Below are 15572 nucleotides of genomic sequence, written 5' to 3' on the forward strand. Positions count from 1 at the left end.
GTTCATTAAAATGTTGGAGGTTGACGTCACGTGAGCTATGCTGGCCGACGCACTTCTCAAATCCTTAACATCGGCAGACAAACTCCCAGCTCGCAACGGCAGAGCCCTCGGCCAACCTTCTCACATTTTCAATTCACTTCAAATTGACATCTAATGTATATATTTTGCATGCTACATTAGAATTTCACAACCATGGAGGTCCGTATCGTCCGGTCCATAAATCTCCTCTCGTCCTCTCGCCGCTCCATCCTCCGACAATGTCCCCTATCCCGCTCTCCAGCATCAATTGCCGCCATCGCAAGACCAATAAACACCTCAGCACCCCTTAATTCTTCCGAGAAACCTCCTCCTTCCTCCCAACCAGGGCCAGAAGGCGAATCAGGTTCTCCACAGCAACAATCACAATTGCAACCACAACCACGCCTTCGACAAAACCAGCCAGTCAAACCTTGGTCCCCAGGAGATTTATTGAAGGGACCATCTAAAAGCCCGACTCTCCGCAACAGCAGCACCAGCACCAGCAACAAAGATGACAACCTCGCCAAAGTGACCGATATACTGAATAACTTCATCCCGCGCTCTAACCAGCCGCGACAAGCCAACAATCCTTTCCAACCACGCACATCGCAAGACGCAGCTATGTACAGACAGGTTCGCGAGGCAGTGGGCCAGTCGCAAAAGTTTCGAGTGCCCACTGTCAACATGCGGCTGGGTCCGGAGCTGGGCCGTACCGTCGCAGTAGACCCGAAAGCGGGCGTTGATGTAGCGACGGCATTCCAAATGATGGAAACCAGGGTTAGGCGGAATAAGGTCAAGTCGATGATGATGAAGCAGCGGTTTCATGTTAGGAGGGGCCAATTAAAGAAACAGTTGAGGATGGAGAGGTGGCAGAAGTTGTTTAAGATGTCGTTTCAGCACACGGTTAGGAGATGTGAGAAATTGAGGAAGCAGGGCTGGTAGCGGGTCTTGGGGTATGGGGGGTGCGGTATGGACAAAGCAGTATGCTTTTATGGCAGTGAGCGATGGAAAAAATGCTGATGGCCTTTCCCCTTTCCGTTTTTTTTTGGATACGTGGGTTTGCTGTGTGTTTTATAGAGGCTAGGATACGATAGGATCGGATCGGAGGCATCTTAGATAGGCGTGTATAGGCATACTTTCTCATGTATTACTAGCATTTTTTGAACATCCAACTGCATTTCCCTTGTTTCATTGCGTGGTGCATATAAGATTTTGCGTTGTGCTTGACATAAGTTTGGGTACCAGTCAAATCGTCCTCGTTGATATATACTACCGATGGCTTGTAAATGCAAGTTGTAATTGTGGTGGATATCTTCGTCATTCATCATATTCAAATGCTGAAAAGATCAAGGTCTATTGTATGTCGATGTCAAAACCATAATCAAAAATCTAACGCCTGAAACCCTGAAAATTGAACAAATTTAGAGCGAAAAGAAAAGCAATAAAACACAATCGATTTCAGTCCTTCTTCCCCGTAGTGTACCCTCCATACCCTCCATACCCCCCTCCATTCCCATTCCCATGGCCATATCCATTCAACCCCAATCCATACCCATTCGTCTTCCCCCTATTACTTCCAAACCTCACCCCTCCATTCCCTCCGACATCTGGACTAAACCGACCAAAAAAGGGCGTATGACCCAAAATCCCGTCCCCCTTATACACACTCACTATACCCCTTCTATGTCTCACCCTCTCCACAACTACAGCCAAACCGAGTCCAACTCCAACCCAAAAGCAAATAGACACCAACCGCATAAACAACCCACCACCAGCAGCCACCAGCGCCGTCGACTTCGACAGCGACTCTTCCGCATGGACCAGCCCGAGTACATCACCGCTAGAAACCCATCCAACACGGAACGTGAACACAAGCGGCTCGCCACGAATGACCTTCGTTCCCCCCTCTGCCGCCCAGGGTTCCATCAACATGTCTCTCTCCTTCCTCCGCTGCTTGACATATGCATCCCAATCCTCCACATCGTAGTCATCCGCAGTGGTAGCGTCCACAGCCATCGGCATTGAGTATGCTGATCCGGCCACAATCTGTCCCCGCGGGAACATCAAGATTGCATCCATCCCCTTATTATGCTCACGATCTCCTTTCTTCCCCTCCCCCTTCGTTTTGCCCTTCTTTGACTTCTCCGACTTCTTTGAACTAGAGCCAGAGCCCGCGGTAGATAACCGCGCAGACTGGTGCATGAGCACATTCATGTCCGTCCAGATGTGTAGGTGGGATAGTTGCAGGGTCCCCTGCAGCGCAATCGTCAGGGGCGTAAAGGGCGGCTGCGAAGCGGATGACAACAGGCCATTATTCCTGGAAATTTCCTCCTCGCTACCGTTGCCGCCTTCACTTCCAGTTTTGTCGTTGCGCGGCTTGCGGTCTGGAGATTTGGTGGTGCCTCCGGGTGCAGAGGAGGCAACGAGCGGGAAAGTAGGTACGCGACATGTTAATGGAACGTCGGCGTGGACGTAGTATTCAAGCAGATGATAGAGAGGGTCGGGGAGAGAGAGAATGGTGCAAGTTATCGTTTCGGAGATGCCGTAGCGGAAAGAGAGCGGGGCGGATGTCTCGTTGCAGGTTGGGAAGGGGATGTATTGGAGTTTTCCGGTTGAGTCTGTGGTCTAGAAGGTTGTTTCGCGAGTGCGTCAGCCTAAAGTTATATATGTAGTTATATTATATCAATTTGATCCCTGAAAATCATTCTGGCTAGAAAAATGAACATGTGCTATGCATCTGTCTGGGTGGATTTCTCTCGACACATACATGTTCTCCTGTTTCTCTACATGACCAACAACCATTAGCAAAAGCAGTCCTAGCATATCTAGACCAACCCGTACCGATTTGGTAAATTGGTGAAAGAAAAGAAAACTTACATGTCCCTGTTCAAACAACTAATTGGCACACTCTGACCATGCGCATAGCCTGAGCTTGATTCCGCCGCCGCTAACCCGCCGCTGTTTCCAAGCACATTGTTCACCAGGAACAGAGGAAGGATATATTTTCGGCAAAGGGAGGAAATTCCTGGCGGCTGCGACGACATTATAGACACTTGCGGGATAAGTTTGGAGAGCGGGCTTTATATGGAGAATAATGCAACTGTGTCAACCACGGCGCTGGGCCAGACTATGGCCAGGAAGCGCAGCTATCCCATTGATTGGCTGTAAATGCACGCGGGTCTTGGATCGTTTTAACACCCAACCGGGGATCATCGAGAGGGATGGTGGAATAGGGGTATGTATATATATATATGTGCTTTATTATTTTGGTTTTTATATTTATTACCATTTTACTGCTAACGTCAACTAAGTTATAGGCGCAATAGAGCTTTGAACCTCCATCCACGCTGTGGTTAAAAGGATACATAGAATGTCAAAATAACTGGTTAGATTTACTTCCTGAACATTTTCCACGTCATGATCATTCTCTCCGCCATCAAAGAATAACTTCCCATGTGTCAAATTGCCAATAATGCCTCAGTTTTTGAATCTATCCCAGACCTCACATCGGCTTATATTCCATTTGCTCCATGGATACCACCACGCCGCGCCGTCTTATCTACAGAAGCGAGGCCTTCTTCTTGTACGCAGCGATCAATCCGCTAGTCGAACCATCATGATTAGCTCCAGCGCCGGGAGTCTCCAGCTCCTTCTGAATATTTTTTGCCAGAACCTTCCCAAGTTCCACGCCCCACTGGTCAAACGAGTTGATGTTCCACACTGCACCCTCGGTGAAAGTGACATGTTCGTAATAAGCAATGAGCGCACCGAGAGTACCAGGTGTGATCTTCTGCGCGAGGATGGAAGTCGTTGGCCTGTTTCCTAGGAACGTCTTGTGTGGGACGAGGTTCTCTGCGGCGCCTTCTGCCTTGACTTCTTCGGGTGTTTTGCCTACCATTAGAGCTTCGGCTTGGGCGAGGAAATTAGATGCAAGCATGGTCTGGTGCTTGCCGCCGTCGACGGGGTTATGCGATTGCGCTGCAAGGATAAAGTCTGTGGGAATGAGCTTCGTGCCCTGGTGAAGGAGCTGGTAGAAGCTGTGTTGCGCGTTGGTGGCAGGTTCGCCAAATAGGATGGCCCCCGTGGTGTATTTGACATAATCTCCGCTGCGGGTGATGGCTTTGCCATTGCTCTCCATGGAAAGTTGTTGAAGGTAGGCGGGGAAGCGATGCAGGTATTGATCAAACGGGGAAACCAGGTGGGTTTGGGACCCGAAAAAGTCACTATACCAGACACTCAGCAGTCCTCCGATAACAGGTATATTCTTCTCGAGGGGGGTTTCCCGGAAATGTTTATCCATGGCATAAGCGCCTGCGAGAAACTCGTGGAAGTTATCGAAACCAATGTAGAGAGCAATTGACAGGCCAATTGCACTCCAAACGGAATATCGGCCTCCAACCCATGATTCGAAGCCGAACATGTTCTTCTTATCGATGCCAAATTTTGTGACTTCCGCTTCGTTCGTGGAGAGTGCCACGAAATGTTTCGCAATGTGACCAGGATCCTTTGCGGTTTTCAGGAACCAATTCTTGGCGGTGTTGGCATTGGTGATCGTTTCTGCTGTGGTGAATGTCTTTGAAGCGATTAGGAAGAGAGTAGTCTCTGGGTCGGAGTTCCTCAGGGCTTCAGCGGCATGGGTGCCATCAATGTTTGAAACAAAATGGACAGTCAGATCCCGATCAGCATAGGGCTTCAACGCCTCCGTTACCATGACAGGACCTCTGTAGCAGTGTCAGAATATGTGTGACTTTTAAATGCAGGGGATTTTCACAGGATTGCAATTAAACCCGTATTTTGGCACTTACAGATCCGACCCCCCAATCCCAATATTGATGATGGTCTTGATCTTCTTTCCGGTATACCCAGTCCATTTGCCGCTTCTCACCTGCTCAGAGAACTCTTTCATATGGTTCAGAACGGAATTGACTTCTTCCACGACGCTCTTCCCGTTGACCTGCATGGGTTCGTTGGCCACATTGCGCAGGGCAACGTGGTACACTGCCCGATTCTCCGTGAAATTAATGGGCTCGCCATTGAACATCTGGTCACGGAGCTTTTCCACGCCGGCCTCTTTGGCAAGGTTTATCAGTAGGGTGAGGGACTCATCTGTGACAAGATTTTTGGAGAAATCGAAGAGAATCTCGGATTTGTCCGCGGTGTTATTGAAGGAGAAGGAGAATTTCTGGAAGCGGTCGGGATTCTTCTGGAAGAGGTCCTTTAGAGCAATATTGCGGCCTGTGGTAGTGTAATGCTCCTGAAGAGCTTTCCACGCATTGAGATTGCTGGCCTCTGAAAAGCTCGCCATTGCTGAATGTTTTGTAGGTGAGTGTTGTTACAGAGGTAACGCGTTGGCGGGGTGCGGGTCAGGATGGAGATGCAGAAACTGAACTGCCTCCAGCAATTGAAGTGCGCAAAGACGGAAATGAAAATGAGAAAGAATCCGCTCAATCTCTGCGCTGGGTAAAGGTGTTGTCAACAGGTTGAGGAAGAAAAAGTTCTGGTGGGGCAGCGGCGGCTCTGAGACTGCTACGGTGGGACGGGTGACAAATGATGCAATGATGATGGCGGGGTTGTGGTTCTGGTTCCGTCAGCTCTTGCACAACAACAGTAGTTACAACCTTGGAGTCTCTTCTCCCTTCCTCACCACCAACGGCAACAATGTCTGCTTAAATAGATGCGGATTCCTACGCCGCGTGCTGTTGGCATGGGCAATTGGGCTCTGAGCCGGGTGTTCCGCGGTGATCCTTCGTGCCCAGGAAGGAAATCTTGATTAGCGTAATCGCTGATGCAGGATGATTAACAAACATGTTGCCCACTTCCATCCGACTCTTGATACACTAGGAGCGACAGCTGATGTTTTGATTCTGCACCGTGTTATAACAGAAGGACTTCCAAGGCTCAGCGAATTGTCTTACTAGCGATCCTCAGACAACATGAATACGCTTTTATCTTGAAGTTACCAGGGCGAAGGAAAATGAAAATTTCTCTCGCCCAGGATAAAATCGCAAGAAGGGCGCCAGAATTCCCTCAGAATTCCCTTTGCGGGCCTGCCTTGCCGGGTAAATATCCCGGGTCACTGTCCAGAGCATGTATGGAGGTGGGTCCACTGGGGAGGCTGTCAAGAGAAATCCACTTGATTACTGTGAGAAATGTCCCACTATTTTTTATCCGGGCGCTAATATTTCAGTCTGTATGCATGCTTGGTGCATTGAATCATCAGTGTGCTTTCACACCCTTGCCGTTAAGTCTGTCTCATTGTTGAGGCAAAATAAAATGAGCTCCACATCTGCTTGCAAGCAATTTTGACCTGTCACTATGAGAAGGAGGGGGCCAGCAAGAGGTCTCATTTCGCGGTTTCAGTCTAAGTGAAGAACATCTACTCCATATAACCAATATGTACCAAAGATGGTAGCATTTGTGGGGATACGGATTATCTATCCATGTATATGCCTCGATAGACATTGAGGGGCTTCACCCAGCGTCGCCTTAAATCCTGAGGCCATCTATATTCTTCTCTCTTCCTCGCTGATTTGCAAATCAGGCGTCAGTGTCGGCATATTTCTCTCAATCGATGATTTTGGTGACCAGACTTGGTGAGTCAATGGGGCAAAATAGGAACGGAATTCTACAGGCAGTCTGGAAACATTATACGGGGTGGAAGGTTTTTGTCAACGGTTTGGGATTGTCGCGAGGATGACAGGCCATTTTACCAAAACAAGGTGCTTCTAGTTCAAGCGAAAGAAGAGAAAACTCGATAAAACTATTTCCCAATTCCACCGAAAAAAGTAACCCCGGAGACCCGTTCTGCCATCACAACATCAATACCCGAGCCAACAATAACCTCAATAGGAATCAGGTCTTTTGCGGCCTCAAATATTGTAAACGACCCCATCATACGGTCGTCCAGTCGTTGCTTCCACGCAACCAAGATCGTGTTGCTATCTCGCATCTCCAGTTTTAGATTCCCATACACCTCGGCGCCGTATCGTCCAAACGATCAAGGATTCCCATGGAACCTTTCCATACAAACTCCATTGCGGGGCGGTTGGTGGTGGTGGTGGTGGTGGTGGTGGAAAAACCTAGTGCTACGGGCCCAACTGGTATCGCCTCCCCCATCTTATATTGTCTGTTCCACCCACTGCGAGTGATTCTCCACCTCCTCGATGGGAGTCTTACGTCTCCATTTTCTACAACATCAAGATGAGCCTTCATACTAGTGAAACCCTGCCACCCCCTTGGGCAGAAATTCACAGTCCGGCCCCCAATATCCCTTCACAGGCTCTGGGACGCCAGCGCTCGATACTGGATAAATGCTAAATAGTGGCGGGAGCACGGATAAGACATCTACCCAATGCATATCCGTCATGACGAAGGAAGGGGAGTGGGCGCCGTTGGTTACATTGTAGATCGTGAGTTGAAGGTTGAGCGGAAGGATCAAGCTGAGCGCGCTGGACTTTCAGACTTGGAACTTGCGGTATGTAGCTGGTCTGTTGGCTATCTCGACATTGCTTGAGGCACCTTGCGGTCTACGTGGGCTCCCTTGTGCGCGTTGTCTGGGTGGTTGTAGGAGACTTCCTATTGTGTGCTGTCCGGGACAACTTCGATGTTGCTGCCGTCGTTTGTGAGGCGATTGTGCAACCCCTTCTCTGTACCCGTAGCTGGTTCGTTTATTTCGAGGTTACCTGAAGCATCCAGGTTCTTACCATTCTCTCCTGTTTGAACGGGCCATGTAGATTTCATTTTCACTTTTTTGTCTCATAACACTCTCTGCAGGTTCACGGAGTAATGAGCCAGTAACCCATATGTTTGCTTTCGAGCGATATAAATAAGCGGCCGTTTTCGAGTTTCTTTTGACCATCTCTCATAGTCCCCAGATAGCAAGCAAGTGGATTCGTGTCGATCAACTTTCTAACTATATAAAGAAACATCAATAAGCAAATGGCACTCTAGCTAGCACCTTCTAGACTCCGATCTAGGGTGAAAACTTATTATTAGTCTTTGGCGAACGTGGTAACTAGTTATATTAGCAGTTGGGGCTTATGTACTGTACAACAGGCCCCCCCGTTAATCACCAGGTCAGATATGGATGAGAAAAAGCCGATGAATGTGTTACGATCATCAAAAAATGAGATTCCAATTCAAATTTAAAAAGCCGCTGGGGGGGAGGTGGGCTGGCCTGTGCGGATCAGGGCTCAATAATAAATCTCCCCCACCCCACTCTGTTCCGCGAAATGGAAGTGTACTTGACTTTGATTCGATGGAGGTGGTGATATGGCATGCATGATATGTGGAGAACTTTTTCATGGCGTTTAATTGAATTCATCATTAGTTTGGACTACGGAAAACCTTCGACAGCTTTTTTTTTTTTTTTTTTTTTTTTGTTTTTGGCTAGATTGTTATTGGAGCGCTGCTGTTTGCTCTAAACATAGTTATTCAGATTCAGAGAGTAGTATCTAAAATACAATAGCACATCCGCCAATTGCTGAGCCCGCAGCGTGATTTATTTCGTTGGAAAAAAAAAAATGTAAACCGGAATCAGACAAAGTACAAATCCCATGGCGGCCAAGAATATCCACGCGCCAGAAAAGGGCCGGACAGAATTGATACCCCGGGGAATCCCCATATATAAGAGCCATGATATATTCCAGATGGGGGATTTCCCCGGGGCATATTCAAAGCAAACATCACAAGCAAGTTTGCTGATGGGAATCCTACTATATGCAGAGCGCGTAGTCCTGGGTGGAGGAACACAGAGAAGGGACGTGTACTTATATGATAACAAACGGTTTACAACAGATTTTGAATGAAGCTGAGGAATCCGAGAACAGCAACGGCGCCAGTGGCGACCTCCGCTGAGATGGCCCCATTACCGTACACCGGTGGACTCTCCGATGGAGGTTGACTTGGGAGAGTGCCCGTTGGATAAATTTTGTTGTTAGATGCGGTGTTAGCTGCGGTGCAGACAGATCGAGATGGGGAGGCAGTTGGGTAGATCGGGGTTATAGTAGCGGCAGTGGGAGCCGCAGAGGGAGTAGCCGAAGGTGATGTGGGATACTCGGATGGGGTCTTGTCCGCAGGAGGCTCAGACGGCGTCTCTGACGGCGTCTCTGACGGGGTGTTGGCGGGGGTAGACGCAGATGGCATGGCAGTGGCGGATGGAAGAAAAGGGGGCAGGTTGCTCATGCCTAATTTCTCAAGACAAGCTTTGGGCCCAAGGTCCTACAAGGAACGGGTTAGTTCCAATCTTGTTATGGGAATGATTCTCGTAGTATATTGATTGAGATGCGAGTGAGTCGAAATGTCAGGAAAAAACATACATCTGGGCAGCAGTAGCCATTAGTGAGGCAGCCAGAACCGCTTGGGCAGGAATCTGGGTGGAACAAGTTAGCTGATATTCTCGCTCGCGATATGTTATAGTGAGAGGTGACATGCATCCATCGCAGCATGATTGCCCGATATTGGGATTGAAGCAAACTTTGCCTGTTGTTCCACATTGGATGTAGCCAGCGCCGAAAGCATCTTCGCAGGTTTCGCCAGAACCATTGGTTTGGTCTGGCTTAAATGATTCTCCACCTTGGCGGGCTCTCAGAAAGCGGAAGCTATCAGCAGGAGAAGTGTCGATGCGCGTCCATGTGTTGGTGGCCGCAGCGCTGCTCGCAAGTAATGCGGCAGCAGCAAAAATTTGAGTGCGCATTGTCGGGCGTGATCGAGAAAATAACTTCCACAGTGTTTCCCTCTGACTTCGACGTGAATGAATAATGAATGAATGACAACAAGTGCTTTAACGAGCGACTGGATATAGATATATCCTTTAGTTGAAGGCAAAAAGGAGTGAGATAAAATTGAATGGGTTGGGAGGAGCCAAGGGAAATAAGGAGAAATTGGGGGCCCTCTCCAATATAAGGGGCATCGCTCCATTCACCTAGCCCTCATGCGGGATGACACAAAAGAAAGCCCACCACAACCTTGAAAAGGCGGAAATAATTTGGCCGCTGACAGAAGCCAATAGTCAGGGATTCTTGAAAGTTCATGCCGAAATAATCTTCCAGGGTGGGATGTCATGGCGGGGATATTGCAGACAAACGGCTCGGCCCTTCGCAGACAGCAATACGTCTGCTTACATTTTTTAGTCGGCTGAAAGAATTTGCATCTTTCGATCAAAGACAGTCGCCATACTGCGAGAGACGCGGGACTCTAGTTCAATGAAAAAATTCATTCCAACCCATCCACAGAGCTGCAGGCAATACAATAAAAGTCTCAACAAACGGGCTCGGACCACCGTCGCATAAACCAGAACAACTAGCGACTTGTCCCTACTAGTCCGCACGCGGGAGGTTATCGCGCCCAATCATAGATTCCCAGGTCAAAGGAACGCAATTTCCTCAGCACAGGACAAGAGATCTTCTAACCTAGTAGGAACCAATGGGGCCACACTTTCGTATGTCGTGTCGCTCCTTATAGCGCGCCAAAGTTCGATTGGCCGATCGACCAAATGGAAATAATCAAGGGGCCAAGCGATAGAAGTCAGCCAGGAGATAAAAGCGCAACTCGATTGCGCTTAGCTGAATAGGCACTGGCTTGCATAGTTTTGCATTTCGTATTTTTGGAACTATCGAGTTGGATTTCCACAACTCAATATCTCTCTGCGCTGGAGGCGTGGAACCCTATTTGATCTGTGGGTGTAGGATTCATGATCCGTTTAACCTTGCATAACTGCTAGTACCGACTCACTCTATCATCTTTTTCAATTCGCCTAATATTAGCTTGGTCTGAAACATGCTTCATTTGTTTGCAAACGGATCGGCGTTTCGAACTTCAAATTTAGCGCATTATCGCATTGTCAGCATTTCCTACCTTGCTGCCGGAAGCATATCAGCGATGGGCACCTTGTTGAACTTGGTTTTGGAAAATTAGCCCTCATCATAGTTAGGATCGCCTTACACATTCAAACCACGGTACCAAGCACCCGCCGTCCCGGACAACAGTGCTCATCACCTCGGTTAATATCTATATCCACTCACTCTCAGAGTCTATCAACTAGATATTCTTCTAAATCACTTTCAATGATTAGCATATACTTGCATCTATGCGAGTGATGAAGTAATTACATTGTCAAAGGATTGCAAGATTCTTAGACAAGGAGCTAAACTCTATGTATGTACTGTACGTCTTGTCAAGTTCAAACAATGTTGAAGGATTCTCCATTTCTTACCACGTTCAACGAGAACCTGATCAGCAACTTGCTCTCGAAATTTGGGATGGAGGAGTTCAGGAAGGCATAGTCATACTCAATACTCCGTAGACGCTAGGCTAGAAAGGCATGTTTAAGACGAGGTATCAAACAGGTAAACAACCGAAGAAGCTTGATCTAACGTCGAGAGTCTGTTGTGTGAAGCTGGCTGGAAGTTACTGTAGCTGCCGGCTTCTGCTGACTGACATGACCATCCATACGCCAAATCGGTGCTTAAACGACATGCCATTCTTGATCGTGACAATGGCTTATCAACGCTGGTGAATACCCAGACGAGCTTGTCTGGTATTAATTTAAAGGATCTGCATAACGAGGTGAAATAAGTGGTCGTCCAAGAAATTTGACTCCTGTGGAGGCAAGCCGCAAGCCGAATATTGTAGGAAAATCTCACCATTGCCAATCAACGATCACTATCACAACAAAGCTCGATTAGCCAGCAGCGCAGGCACTCACAGAGCAAGATATTCCATGAGGCAGAAAGGTCCATCCAGATCAATCACGCACGATGATGTTCCCAGGTTACAATTGCACGGCCCAGAGGATTCAGCTCTGCCAAGGCACTATCACCATCTAAAATACACCCATAGTTAGACAATATTGTTGATCCACTCTCACCACTCACCTCTACTGACTAAAGGTTAACTACCCCTCACCAACTCTTGGTGGTGGTTGGGATGAGGGGATTAACCAGTGAGAGGGTTAGGGCTCAAGAAACATCAAGCACAGCGTAGTTTTCTTTGACTAGTTAACAATCGTACAGCGTAACTGTGTCCCATGTTTGGTGCTTGGGCGCGATGGTGCAAAACCACGTGATCCGATGCACCAGCACAGACCAACCAAACTTCTCTTCGAACAAACTCAAAAAAGCCGAATTTGGAGACAGCAACGTTTGAAGGAACTCGCGCATCTCATTGTACGTTACAGTAGTCCCGCTTGACTGCTATTGACCGCTCTAGGTAGACTTTGTCGTTCCTCAAAGCTACTTTTTCTTCCTATCCGACCCTCAGAATCGCAAAGTTTTGAGCCCCGAGCCTGCGCCTGCACCTGTGAAAAGCTATCAGTTTGTCGAGAACCTCTTCAGCACAAGATGTACAACCCATACCAGAGTAAGTCTCCACTCTAGCACGCATGCTCATGTCTTCTTAGAGCTTCGCGGATTTCAACTGATGCTGATAAATTTCTTAGCACAAGCACCGTTTGGTAGACCGCCGGAGTTTACTGCGTTCCCTGGAGTACCGTCGGGCATGCGTATGAAAACCCCCTTCTACCCCACTCCTCATACCGTACGTGTACATTGACTGCAATCTCCAGCGCCTCCTCCAGGATTGTCAGCACCTGGGACCGGTCCTCCACCTGCCATGCAGCAGTCGAATACGCAGCAACCTGGCCGACCAGGTGGATTCCCTCCGAACTTTCAACCCCCCGCAAACATGCCGAATATTAATTTCTCCGCCCCCGTTATCCGCCTTGGTACCTCCGGCGCATCTAAATCAGCTGCTCCTGTGGAAAGTGGCCGGGAACGTGGAGGAGAGTCTGGCGGGAGACGCGGCGGCCAGGGGCAACACTCCTTGGAGTCACAGCGCCAGAATTTACGCGACGCTATGTTACAACTGCAACCGCCTACGAAAGAGGAGGTTGTGCGGACTATATTTGTTGGTGGCATAACGGAGGGAGTTAGCAGTGACGAAGCCATAGAACGGATACTTCGGACTGCGGGAAATTTGAAGCGCTGGATTCGCGCTACGGATGCTGATGATAAACCATGCACGTTTGGCTTTGCAGAGTACGAGGACCCTGAAAGCCTAAGCACTGCAGTGGAAGTGCTAAAGGATATTGAAGTGCCCGTGAAGAAGCCGACTCCAGTGAGAGAGGACGAAGGGGATGAGGAAGAGGTTGAAAAGAGCAAGTTACTGGTATGGTTTTAAAGCTGCTTCTATTACTATTATATTGAAATAACTAACGTTTAATAGGTGGTTTTCGACGACAGCTCTCTCAAATACCTCGAGCAGTTTGAGTCCACTACCCAGCGAGACCCCGAAGCCGAGCAAGCACGGTTGGATGGGGCCAAAACAGCTCTAGCAAAGGTCCTTTCCGAGATTACCAACCCACCAGCCCCCGCAAAACCGGACGACACTTCAAACGCGGTTGACGGCGAGGGCGATACGCCAATGAAAGATGTAGACGGACAGAAGGATGGGAACCCTGCTGAAATTGTTACGATTCCTATTAACGTTGAGGATGAGTTGTCAGATATCCCTGCTGAAATGAGAGAAACCGTTGCAAAAGAAATCGCAGCCTTCCGTGAAAGAAGCAACCGTCGCGACCTTGAAAGACTGAAGAGAGAGGAAGAACTCGAGTCTTTAGAAAGGGCTAGGGCGAGTGCTCCCAGGCCAAACAGATTAGCTTCGCCTCCCCCAACTGCACCAAGTGGCCCTGCAGGAGGTGCGAATGGCATCCCTCTAGGACCCAGGGACAAGGGTGTTCCAAAGGCGCCTTCGGCTCCGAAAGGATTTGGTCATCAAATTCCAAGGGACTACCAGAAGGGAGTATCATTTGTGAACGGGAGTGGAATAAATGGTGCCAATGAAGACGAGGATACTGATGCAAGCGATGAAGAGCTTGAACGAAGGCGTAAGGAAAAGAAAGCTGTTGAAGCGGAAAAGCAATATTTAGATCAAGAAAGGCGGTGGCTGAATCGGGAACGCAGCAGAACAGCAGCCGTAGAGCGAGAGAAAAATCGTGACAAGGAAGAAGATATCCGCCTAGAGGAGGAAAAGCAAATTATGGCTAAACGCCTGCGAGAATGGAATGATGACCTCGAAGCTAGCCGAAAAGTCGAAGAGTACTACGCTGATCGTGGCGTCTGGATACGAAATAGAGCTGCATTTAGAAATAGAGAGGTGAGCATGGATGAAGCGGATCGTGTTGCGGAAGAGCGTGAGAATGCCCGGACCCAGCAACAAGAAGAACAAGCTCGTGGCATGGCGGATGACTTCCTTGCCCGGCAGGCCGAAGAGTTGGAATCCCGGACCCAAGCCCCAAGAGAGCCACAACGCTTTAAGCTGTCTCTCGGTGCGGCAGCACAGAAGGCCCAAGCTACGGCGCGGAGAACTGTGGCAGAAGTCGAGGGCCTCCTTGAGGATGAGGAGGATACGGGAGCCGCCACGAGACGGCCACTTACGTCTATTAAATTTGATACAGCGGCTGAGTCGGCCGGTCTTACGGATGAAGAGCGCGCCCAGGCAGCAAGGCAGCTTGCTGCCGATATCCCATCGGACAAAGATGGCCTTTGGAACTGGGAAGTTAATTGGGAGTTTGTGGATGAATCCGTTCGGGGAGAGCAACTTAAGCCATTTGTTGAGAAGAAAATTATGGAGTACCTTGGTGTCCAGGAGCAGATGCTGGTCGACGTGGTTGAGGAGCATATTCGGAAACGAGGGCATCCTCAGGAGCTAGTCGAACTGTTGGAAGAGGTAAGAATCCCCTCTCCCCTCCTTTTCTTTTCTACTCCCTTAGTGCCAAAGTTTCATTATTCTCTTGTGACAAAATTCTTGCAATGCTAATGATATACTTTCTCACAACCCAGGCTCTGGACGAGGAAGCGGAAATCCTGGTCAAGAAACTCTGGCGCATGATTATATTCTTCTCAGAAAGCGAGAAAAGAGGCCTTTCCGCTTAAACACAAACAGATATGTTTTAATAGGAACGGGGGAGGGTGATGACACCCAGTTAAGGTTAATTCTATAAAGTTTAACTGATTCGTCCCGTCATCCTTCATAGACACTAGTACTAGCACTAGTACTTACCTGCCTGCCTGCCTGCCTACCTGCCTGCCTGCCTGCCTATATTCTTTAATTTGTAAAAACTGGCTGAAGGGAATCGCTTAGTCTTTCCTCTCCTGACTGAATCCTTGTATTCTACATTGAAAGCAGTAATAGTACTTAACTTCTATCCCCGTTTCGTCCTGGCAAGGGTAACTAGATTTTATATGTTGCTCTATCGTTTGGTTAATTTGCTCGGGGTAATCCGGACAGCCCTACAGAACAAAAATTTGTTATTATATAGAGGAAGAAACTTTTATTTTATGTATTTCAAACTTTATAAAATAATAACTGTTATTTTTTGACATCTGAGAGATCTGATATATATACTAATATAAGAACATTGCTAAAGTAAATACAAAGAAGTACCAATATTCTTTAACTTTCTTCCTAGATGCGGAGAGAACCCGAGAAAACCTAGACTGAAAAGGAGTGCTCCTCATTTTTGTCCCTGCTTCGCCTGATTTACTGTATATCCACTC

At 48.3% G+C, this 15572-nt stretch overlaps 5 protein-coding genes across 5 annotated transcripts; 2 read left to right on the top strand and 3 right to left on the bottom strand.

The window, feature by feature from the left end:
• Window positions 1-192: 192 nt before the first annotated feature.
• On the top strand, window positions 193-960 carry HCBG_08718 (uncharacterized protein; the record flags this gene model as incomplete). Its single annotated transcript, XM_045435767.1, has 1 exon — window positions 193-960. One exon carries the CDS (start codon window positions 193-195, stop codon window positions 958-960), a length of 768 nt encoding a protein of 255 aa, XP_045283559.1.
• A 439-nt stretch (window positions 961-1399) lies between these two features.
• Window positions 1400-3087, bottom strand: HCBG_08719 (uncharacterized protein; the record flags this gene model as incomplete). Its single annotated transcript, XM_045435768.1, has 4 exons — window positions 1400-1422; window positions 1788-2643; window positions 2786-2801; window positions 2896-3087. The coding sequence occupies 4 exons, from the start codon at window positions 3060-3062 to the stop codon at window positions 1400-1402; spliced, it is 1062 nt and encodes a 353-aa protein (XP_045283560.1).
• Window positions 3088-3350: 263 nt separating this feature from the next.
• On the bottom strand, window positions 3351-5490 carry HCBG_08720 (glucose-6-phosphate isomerase; the record flags this gene model as incomplete). The annotated part of the gene is made up of 2 exons (XM_045435769.1): window positions 3351-4739; window positions 4824-5490. 2 exons carry the CDS (start codon window positions 5321-5323, stop codon window positions 3578-3580), a joined length of 1662 nt encoding a protein of 553 aa, XP_045283561.1.
• A 3315-nt stretch (window positions 5491-8805) lies between these two features.
• Window positions 8806-9712, bottom strand: HCBG_08721 (uncharacterized protein; the record flags this gene model as incomplete). Its single annotated transcript, XM_045435770.1, has 3 exons — window positions 8806-9237; window positions 9332-9388; window positions 9494-9712. The coding sequence occupies 3 exons, from the start codon at window positions 9710-9712 to the stop codon at window positions 8806-8808; spliced, it is 708 nt and encodes a 235-aa protein (XP_045283562.1).
• Window positions 9713-12356: 2644 nt separating this feature from the next.
• Window positions 12357-15396, top strand: HCBG_08722 (U1 snRNP-associated protein Usp107; the record flags this gene model as incomplete). Its single annotated transcript, XM_045435771.1, has 5 exons — window positions 12357-12375; window positions 12455-12517; window positions 12581-13182; window positions 13240-14742; window positions 14856-15396. 5 exons carry the CDS (start codon window positions 12357-12359, stop codon window positions 14946-14948), a joined length of 2280 nt encoding a protein of 759 aa, XP_045283563.1.
• Between the last annotated feature and the right edge of the window lie 176 nt (window positions 15397-15572).

The sequence above is a fragment of the Histoplasma capsulatum genome, assembly GCF_000150115.1.
Source record: "Histoplasma capsulatum G186AR genomic scaffold supercont2.17, whole genome shotgun sequence".
Classification (NCBI taxonomy): domain Eukaryota; kingdom Fungi; phylum Ascomycota; class Eurotiomycetes; order Onygenales; family Ajellomycetaceae; genus Histoplasma; species Histoplasma capsulatum.